This window comes from Entelurus aequoreus, linkage group LG01, assembly GCF_033978785.1.
Source record: "Entelurus aequoreus isolate RoL-2023_Sb linkage group LG01, RoL_Eaeq_v1.1, whole genome shotgun sequence".
Lineage (NCBI taxonomy): Eukaryota > Metazoa > Chordata > Actinopteri > Syngnathiformes > Syngnathidae > Entelurus > Entelurus aequoreus.
In genome coordinates this window covers 47,356,582-47,367,506 of record NC_084731.1, presented here as the reverse complement: position 1 = coordinate 47,367,506, position 10,925 = coordinate 47,356,582, and the positions used below count along the sequence as shown (strand labels likewise).

General features: G+C 38.0%; 1 protein-coding gene across 1 annotated transcript in view; it reads left to right on the top strand.

Moving 5' to 3' along the window:
* The first annotated feature begins 2,435 nt into the window (after positions 1–2,435).
* LOC133630518 (transmembrane protein 88) overlaps positions 2,436–10,925 on the top strand; it is a 39,393-nt gene continuing 30,903 nt past the window's right edge. The window contains exon 1 of the mRNA XM_062022162.1: positions 2,436–3,009. Within this exon, the coding sequence (XP_061878146.1) occupies positions 2,936–3,009 (74 nt within the window). The 5' untranslated portion in view covers positions 2,436–2,935. The remainder of the gene's footprint in view (positions 3,010–10,925) is intronic.

The following is a 10,925-nucleotide window of genomic DNA, read 5'->3' as shown; positions in this document are numbered from 1 at the left end:
GTGAGGGGAGACTCTGACTAGTGTGCTCGCTGGCAAATGTCACTCCAAACTGCAGCCTGAAAGGACTTCAGATAAAAATGTCACCAATTTTTGTGCAAATAAATAACATGCCATTCCAGTTAAAAGTTTAAAAACATTCCTGGATGACATTCTGACAATACAATTGCATTTGTGTACAAATATTGGGTTATTTTCTTAAGAAAGTTTTAACGGTGCAAGCAAGTCATCATCACCAATCAATCATGATTAATCCAAATTCCAAAATGTGATGAATCTGATTAAAACATTTGATCAATTGACAGGCCGGATTAATACAAACAGCAATATTCATGTATTTGATATTTAACTGCAGATCATTCATGCATTATTGTTAATTAACCGGTTACTACTATGGACAACGAGCCACGTCAATCCCATGAATAATGATTAATTGACGAATAATATATTGCTTAACAGTATTAATATATCCTGGAGGTGTCCCGATACAACATTTTCACTTCTGGTACGATACTGACATTGATCAATACAATATCAGACGGAATCATACATACTTTTATTATCTTATAGGGTGGAATGTTAGAAAAGGTTTGATCAAGTGAAATTAATCAAACAGAAAATAATGGTAGGTATGAAAAACACTAACCTATTTATTATTAAACATCTGGAATATATTTATGCTGTCCCTAAGTTGAAATGGAGTGGTATTTTGTTGTTGTTGTGACACCTGGTGGTCACAATAATTACATTTTCTATTACGCTTCTGCCTTGAAGACTTTGTATGTGTAAGTAATATGCAACTATAATTATTTGGTACTTGTTTATATTGACACATGTGCTGCTTTAGACTGCAATATCGTTCACTTAAGGACACTTATTATGTATGTATAGCTTGTGTGCTATTATGTGCTTAGCTGTTGTGTAGCTGCTAGATTTATGAGCCGATGCAACGGATCATGTTTTGTACTGTTAGTTTGACTACCTCAGTTCTGTTTTCAGCACCCCTGGGTTTGTGTTTTGGTTACCATGGGTGCTGATTAGTTTCACCTCCCTCTGATTAGTGTTCGGGGCGCTCACCTGCTACTGGGCACTAATCAGAGAGCTACCCCATCTGTTTTTCGCCACACACTGTCTGGCTTTTTTGTTTGTTTATGCAACACGTTACGTTGAGTAAGTCTCACGCTATCGGCACGCTTTTCTGTCTTTTTGTATTGATTTATGAGAAATAAATCATTTCCTTACCTGCACCTTGCCTCCGGAGTTCCTGCGGCATCTTGGGAGAACGATCCGCGCCGTAAAATGCGATGACAGCGTAACAGCTAGCTCCTAATAGCCTATAGCCTACCATGTTTACCTTTTGTCACTGACTTGACTTAAATGGAAGAAAACAACAACCTTGTGTGCTGATTGGAGGACATTTAGATGTTAACTGTCTGTCTGGCTTTGCACAAGTAAACACGCTGCAGGACTGCTCGTATCTGAGTGCTGATATCGGAGATTTTACTAGTTTTTTGCTGATATTGGTCCGATATCCGATATCAATATTGGATCGGGACACCCCCACACTCAAATATTAATTAATTAACAGTCAATCAATCAATCAATCAATGTTTATTTATATAGCCCTAAATCACAAGTGTCTCAAAGGGCTGCACAAGCCACAACGACATCCTCGGTACAGAGCCCACATAAGGGCAAGGAAAACTCACCCCAGTGGGACGTCGATGTGAATGACTATGAGAGACCTTGGAGAGGACCGCATATGTGGGTAACCCCCACCCCCTCTAGGGGAGACCGAAAGCCAAAAGCAATGGATGTCGAGTGGGTCTGACATAATATTGTGAAAGTCCAGTCCATAGTGGATCCAACACATCAGCGAAAGTCCAGTCCACAGTGGATCCAACACAACAGTGAGAGTCCAGTCCATAGTGGGGCCAGCAGGAAACCATCCCGAGCGGAGACAGGTCAGCAGCGCAGAGATGTCCCCAACCGATGCACAGGCGAGCGGTCCACCCCGGGTCCCGACTCTGGACAGCCAGCATTTCATCCATGGCCACCGGACCTGTGTAACTCCCCCTCCACAAGGGAGAGGGGGGCAGAGGAGAAAAACTGCAGATCAACTGGTCTAAAAGGGGGGTCTATTTAAAGGCTAGAGTATACAAATGAGTTTTAAGATGGGACTTAAATGTTTCTACTAAGGTAGCATCTCTAACTGTTACTGGGAGGGCATTCCAGAGTACTGGAGCCCAAATAGAAAACGCTCTATAGCCTGCAGACTTTTTTTTGGCTCTGGGAATCACTAATAAGTCGGAGTTCTTTGAACGCAGTCATAATATGGTATCTATAGACTATGAATATTATTAGCTATTAATATGCTAATTCAATTATTAATGTTAGTAATTACCGTATATTACCAAATAGACGCCCTTGTGCAAATAGACGCCCTTGTCCTAATAGTCGCCCGGGGTCTGAGCCCATTTTGTGAATTAACAGCCTCTTCCTAATAAACGCCTATGTCCAAATAGCCGCCCATGGGCTGTTATTTGCATAATTTAGATTAAAATCATATTGATTTCATTTTCATTAAACCCAATTTATAAGCTAAAAGGAAAAGCAAGGGTGCAATAATTCTGGTCATTACGGTAACAGCAGACGTCACGTGGGGATTCTGGGTAATCAACATATTGCAATGGGTCACCGCATATAGCGTAACACACAACAAACCCACGAGGAAAAGTTTCAACATGGCAAGCAACAGTAGCAGTGAGTTGAATGAACAGGATACCGATACACCACAACTGATGGACGGGAATACTTTAAGGGGGAAGAAGAGAAAGTTTGACTTAAAGTTCAAGCTAGCGATTGTGAAGTATGCGGAGCAGAATTCTGGTTTGGCAGCGGCCAGGCAGTTTAACGTTGACCCAAAACGTGTACAAGAATGGAAACAAAAAAAGGGAGAACTACTATCTCAGTCGGCAATCGATGGAAAACGCCCCCCCCCCCCGGATGGAGGTAGGAAGAAAGTGAGCGACGAGCTTGATGCTAATTTGTGTCACTGGATACATCACGTTCGTGGACTGAACCACCGTGTGTCCCGCAAAATGATCCGCATTAAGGCAAAGGAGTTGTATGTCACCGCGAGTGACACGAGAGACACCGGGGTGGTGTTTGGTGCAACAAGTGGCTGGCTTAATCGTGTGTGTGTGTGTGTGTGTCCGTGTTGCAAACAGTAGCCATAGCTGAATGTTGCTTTCTGGTATCCTACAAGGTGTGTGGGCTGACGGTGGCAGCTGATGGGAGTGAGGACCAGCTCATTTACTGCTTCAAGGAGGGACAGCCATGTCAGGCAGGCAGAGAGATGCTGTTGAGGGCTAGACAGCAGGCTGCTGCTGTGGTTCAGGAAGAGGAGGAGAGTGATGAGGAACAGCAGTTCCTCAATGAACTTGTGATTGAAAAGGAGGATGATGATGAGGGGGGTGAGGGAGAGGAGGAGGAGGAGGAGGATGATGAGTGGGGTTATAAATAAATAATAATAAATGGGACGGCGTGGCGAAGTTGGTAGAGTGGCTGTGCCAGCAATCGGAGTGTTGCTGGTTACTGGGGTTCAATTCCCACCTTCTACCTTCCTAGTCACGTCCGTTGTGTCCTTGGGCAAGACACTTCACCCTTTGCCTCTGATGGCTGCTGGTTAGCGCCTTGCATGGCAGCTCCCGCCATCAGTGTGTGAATGTGTGTGTGAATGGGTAAATGTGGAAATACTGTCAAAGCGCTTTGAGTACCTTGAAGGTAGAAAAGCGCTATACAAGTATAACCCATTTATATTTATTCTGTTTTGATGGTGTGTTTTTTAATACTTGAGTACTTGGTACCATAATTTTATTTTTCCCGGTAGGCTGTTTATTTAAAAAGTGTATTTATTTTTAGTATTGGTAGTCTATTTGACAATTGTTGCAGTACTGCCATGTTGAGGCCTTGTTGATCTCTTGTCTTTTGATAGTCTTGTTTTTTTGTTTGTATGTTTACAATAGCTTTTACATTTAAAATTGTTTGTACGAAAAAAAAATACTGGACAGTAACCATTGTAACCAAATAATGGCCTGGTGCAGGCTGGTGCAAAAATAAATAAAAGCCTTGTGCAAATAACCGCCCATGTCCTAATAGCCGCCCAGGGTCTGACCCCATTTTGTAAAATAAACGCCCGGGCTACTATTTGGTAATATACGGTATTTAATATAATGTTTTGATTGGATTTATTCACTAATCATGATGGATCAGCACTCTTCATTAGAATGTTAGTTAAGTTAATAATTTAAGCTAATTATTATTAATTAATATTTATTTAGAATAATTTAATGTTATTTTAATCACTATAAAAGTTAGTAATGTTATACTATGTAGTGTTAGAATCACATTGTTTTCTATTATTATTTATGAAGTTGCTCCATGTCCAAAGAAAGCAGTTCATTGCATGAACGTATGAATTCTTTGCAGTTATGAAATAATATGCACAACTTTCCCTGTACTTACAAAGAGATGCAATGACATCATGTGGACATTGGAAGAAGTCGCTAATAAGAAATTACATTTGCTGACGCAGGACCTCCGTGGGGGGCCCCGTATTGCATAAATAAGCGCATGTAAAATGTTGAATAATGAATGGCATTTTGCCGTAAATAAATATATTCCTAGCCCCTTCTTGCTCTGTCACTGATAAGAAAATAAAATCACACTTCCCCTTTTTGACACGCTATGTTACTACTTGCCTGATAAATAATTGTTCTGTGTCAGGAAGCTATGCAAATTAATGTTTTTGTGGTGTTACATTTATTTAGCATTGACCTTTTTTTTTTAACAATTCGTTTTAGTACTAACATGCATCAATTCATATTACAATTTTAAAAAAGTATCAAAATACTTTCACATAAATAAGAAAACAAATAATATATTTTAAAATAAAATTATGCAAAAATGGAAGCGTGTGATGACAACCATAGAACTGCAACATGGTCAGAGCAACATCAGTGCAATAATAAATTATATTGATCAACTTTACCAATAAGATGTTAGTGTAAAGCAGTGCTTCTTAATTATTTTCTGTTACGCCGTCCCTAGGAGAAACAAGACATTTCCCAACCATCCCCCCGCCCACACTCTCTATAAAAAGTAACATTTGTTTCTAAAATTGTTATTAGTACACCTCTGCATACAATTGCATTTTTATAAACATTAAAGAAAACAAAAAAATAAGTAAAACACATCAACCTACAACAAATAATAACTTTATTAATGTTGTTTTTTAGTCTGTAACATCAATTTGCCTCAAATTAGAAACAAATGTTTAACCTTATTTAAACTACAAATATTTTTTAACCGACTAGAAACATTTAATACTGAAAACTAAATTAAACTCAATAAATAATGATACATTAAAATTGATCAGCAACAATAACTCAGGACCAACTTATATAGAACATTTTAACCTACAGAACAGAATGAATAAAACAAGTTAGCTGATTTAATTTATTGTTTTCAAATCAAAATGATGACGTGAGGATTAATGGCTACAAAGAGCATGTCTTGTCGAAGCGGGGTTTGAAAAATTGTACTGCATGATACTGATAAAGCATGTTTCCCGGGGTCCCATCGCACTCTCCCAGGGGGCCCCGCTTCACTTTTTGAGAAGAACTGGCATAAACCAAGAGACACAACATGCTGCCTGATTACATGAACCATTCCTTATCAATCAGTCCTTATCAATCGTCTTTTTCCGTCCTTCTTCCCTTCCGTCTCTTATCAGCTCTCTTCCTGTAGCGTTTTCTTCTAATCCATTTGTGCTACAAAACAAATCAATCACCTTCTTCTTATCTCACAGTTCACACAACAGATCTTTGCCATAGCCAGACACTGTCTCACATGTCACATGTTATTGTTATTACATCAATGCCTTGTGGTGTGTGTGTGTGTGTGTGTGTGTGTGTGTGTGTGTGTGTGTGTGTGTGTGTGTGTGTGTGTGTGTGTGTGTGAGTGTGAGTGTGAGTGTGAGTGTGAGTGTGAGTGTGAGTGTGAGTGTGAGTGAGTGAGTGAGTGAGTGAGTGAGTGAGTGAGTGAGTGAGTGAGTGAGTGAGTGAGTGAGTGAGTGAGTGAGTGAGTGAGTGAGTGAGTGAGTGTGTGTGTGTGGAAAGTATTCACAGCGCTTCACTTTTCCCACATTTGGTCATCTTACAGCCTTATTTAAAATGGAATACATTTATTTTTGTCCTCAAAATTCTACAGACTACCCTTATATTGACAGTGTGAATCTTTTTTTTATAACTTTGCAAATTTATTTTAAAAAAATCCAAAAAAGAAAAATCACATGAACATAGTATTTACAGCCTTTGCTCAATAATTTGTTGATACATCTTTGTTAGCATTTTTTTGTATATGATGCCACAAGCTTGGCACATCTATCTTTGGGCAGTTTGGCCTATTCCTTTTTGCAGCACCTCTCCAGCTCCATCAGATTGGATGGGAAGCATTGGTCTTCATCCAGAATGTCTCTGTACATTGCTGCATTCATCTTTCCCTCTATCCTGACTAGTCTCCAAGTTACTGCCGCTGAAAAACATCCCCACAGCATGATGCTGCCACCACCATGCTTCACTGTAGGGATGGTATCGCCCTGGTTATGAGCGGTGCCTGCTTTCCTCCAAACATGATGTCTGGCATTCAGGCCAAAGAGTTTAAGCTTTGTCTCATCAGACCAGATCATTTTATTTCTCATGGTCTGAGAGTCTTTAAGGTGCATTTTTGGCAAACATTTTACTAAGAATTGGCTTCCTTCTGGCCACTCTACCATACAGGCCTGATTGGTGGATTGATGCAGAGATGGCTGTCCTTCTGGAAGGTTCTCCTCTCTCCACTGAGGAATGCTGTAGCTCTGACAGAGTGACCGTTGGCTTCTTGGTCACCTCCCTGACTAGACTAAGATGAATGCAGCAATGTATAGAGACATTCTGGATGAATACTAACGCTTCCCATCCAACCTGATGTAGCTTGAGAGGTGCTGCAAAAAGGAATGGGGGTAACTGCCCAAAGATAGGTGTGCCTAGCTTGTGTCATCGTATTCAAAAAGACTTGAGGCTGTAATTGCTGCCAAAGGTGCATCAACAAAGTATTGCGCAAAGACTGTGAATATCTATGTAAATGTGATTTTTTTTTCCATTATTATTATTATTATTTTTTAACATTTTCTACTGCTTGTCCCTTTCGAGGTCGAGGGGTGGCTGCAGCCTATCCCAGCTGAAACGGGCGAAAGGCGGGGTACACCCTGGACAAGTAGCCAGCTCATCGCAGGGCCAACACAGATATACAGAAAACATTCACACACACATTCACACACCAGGGCAAGATGACTTCACATTAAAAGCCCCCTTTTGTTTTATTAAATTTGCTAAATTAAAAAAACACGTTTCACTTTTTCATTATCGGTATTGTTTGTAGAATTTTGAGAACATAAATGAACATATTCCATTTTGGAATAAGGCTGTAATAAAACAACATGTGGAAAAAGGGAAGTGAATACTTTTCGGATGCACTGTACCGCCCCTTCTGATACTAAAGAGCACGAGCGCTCAAAGGTTTTGACTCCAGGAACCAAAGTGAAAATGTGCCAATGGTCATTTTCTGCAGATTTTTGCCATTTCCAGGTGTTTTTCTGTAACCACCTCCTTCTAGATATTTCATTTGATCGCTTTCATATTTTACCCAGACACATTAAACATATGGAGGATTTTAAATATCTAACTAAGCGTTTTGGTTTTCATAATCAGATGTGAGTGAAGCATGGCAATCAAGATTATCCTTCTTCATAGCATGTCAAAAGTCACAATTTTACAGTACGCAACTAGTTAGCCTGTAAATATGTATATATATATATATATATATATATATATATATATATATATATATATATATATATATATATATATATATATATATATATACATACATACAAGTATAGTACTGCGATACTAATGAATCCTATTCGGTACTATACCCTGGACCCCTTTTTTTAACGGGCATGACGGCACATCGTCACGTTGTGCTATTGCTGGTTTACCGAGCAGAGGAGCATGTTCGGCGGCACACAATCACAAAGTACTCACAAACAGACACGGTGTGTAGACATAAAAGGGAGAATGGACGTAATTTGGCTTAAAAACTAACAATAAAGGTGAAGTTATAACACTGAAACGCCCTCAGGAAGAGGTGCTTTAAGACATGGCTAGCTAACTAGCGGCTAACGTCCAGCCGCAGTTCTTCAGTGTTTTAGCTACTTCTAAATCACTAATCATCGCCTCCATGGCGACATATAAAGTACGTTTCTTACAAGTATCATCCCTGCAGGACGAGGTATATCTAAACATGTTTCTTTACACAATGTAGGAGGATACAATAGCTCACCGGTGTCACAATGTAAAAAAATGCCATGGGTGGATCTACACCTAACATCATACTTGCCAACCTTGAGACCTCCAAATTCGGGAGATTTGGGGGGGGGGAGGAGTATATTTATAGCTAGAATTCACTGAAATGTAAGTATATATACTTGACTTTCAGTGAATTCTAGCTATATATATATATATACATACATATTTATATATGTATTTTATTTTATATATATATATACATATAAATAAAATAAATACTTAATTTCAGTGTTCATTTATTTACACATATACACACATAACACTCCTCTTTTGTTGTATTTGAAAGTGCAATGCTTTGCAGCCAGTAGCACAGCCTTTGAAGGAGCGTAGGTATGTGCAGTGTAATATTCTGGGTTGGAGTCAATAACTAGGCGAGGTGACGAAGTTTCGTCTCTTTACTTCATACTTCAGAACCGACTCCCACACCTGCATTAAAGATGTGCTATTTGGATTTACACTGTATGAAAACAATTTTGAAAAGTAATTTTACCTTTGCAACCTCATTATACTATTGGCTAAGTTTTATATTTATAAATGTAAGTTTCTCAATACCCGACCAGTTTTTTGTGCCTTTAAAAAATATTTAGAACTCTACATTAAAACACTTTCTACCTCTAACAACCAAAAAGCTGTGAAAACGATGATGCTGTGTTCCAAATTGAAGTTATTTACTGAAATTGAGTGAGCCTATGGCTTTGCACTTTGTTTATTTTATATATGTATATATATATATATATATATATATATATATATATATATATATATATATATATATATATATATATATATATAAATATATATATATATATATATATATATATATATATATATATATATACATATATATATATATATATATATATATATATATATATATATATATATATATATATATATATATATATATATATATATATATATATATATATATATATATATATATTGTATTCTATTTTAGTTACTTTGAATTTACATCCCCCTGGTGAGGCTTTGTACTGTTTTTGTACTGTTTTGTACTGTTTTTGTATTTACTTTGATTATTATTTTCAACTGTTTTGTAAATGTTGAAATGTATAAATAGAGGTTTATAAAAAAAAAAAATAAAAAAATAAAAAATAAAAAAAGACTCCCACACTTGCCATCAGTGTGCGCAATACAACGTAAATCGTTGGCCAACCAAAAAGTAACCACAGAACACTATACGGTATAGTGTTCTGTGGTTACTTTTTGGTTGGCCAAGCAGACGTGACGACAGGCTGTCCTCACTCAGGTCCGCACGGACCTGGAGGGGACGTGCCTTAAGTCCGGCTGGAAATCGGGAGAAATTCGGGAGAATGGTTGTCCCGGGAGATTTTCGGGAGAGGCACTGAAATCCGGGAGTCTCCCGGAAAATTCGGGAGGATTGGCATGTATGCCTAACATCCACTGTAATGATACCAAGTACAGGCGCGTATCCAGTCGATACTACTATGATTACATCAATATTTTTCTAGCATCACAAAATCTTTACAAAAAATGTACATTATTTTTATAAACTCAGGAAATACGTCCCTGGACACATGAGGACTTTGAATATGACTATTGTATGACCCTGTAACTACTTGGTATCGTATCGATGCCTACATTTGTGGTTTCATCCAAAACTAATGTAAAGCATCCAAATAATAATAATAATAATAATAATGGATTAGATTTATATAGCGCTTTTCTAGACACTCAAAGCGCTTCACAGAGAAGTGAGAACCCATCATTCATTTTTACAACTCATTCATTCATCATTCATTCTCCGGTGTGAGCGGCACCGGGGGCAAGGGTGAAGTGTCCTGCCCAAGGACACAACGGCAGCGATTTTTGGATGGTAAGAGGCGGGGAGCGAACCTGCAACCCTCAGGTTTCTGGCAAGGCCGCTCTACCCACTACGCCATGCCGCCCCAAATAACAGAAGAATAAGTGATTATTACATTTTAACATAAGTGTAGATAGAACATGTTAAAAGAGAAAGAAAGCAGATAACAAGTGGATTAATAATTAATTTTCTACCACTTGTCCTTCATAATTTTAACAAAAGAATAGAATTGAAAATGACACAATATGTTACTGCATATGTCAGCAGACTAAATTAGGAGCCTTTGTTTGCTTACTTACTACTAAAAGACAAGTTGTCTAGTATGTTCATTATTTTATTTAAGGAAAAAATTGCAATAAGAATGGTAAGTTTAATGTACCCTAAGATTTTTGGTTAAAATAAAGCCAATAATGCCATTTTTTGTGGTCCCCTTTATTTAGAAAAGTATCGAAAAGTATCGAAAAGTTTCGAAAACTATTGAAAACTATCGAAAACTATCGAAAAGTATTGAAATACAAATAATATATTGTATGTTCTCCCAATACCAAAATATTTGTATCTTTACACCGAATTGCTGTAAATGGAAAAATAGTACCACTGGTGGTTTTACA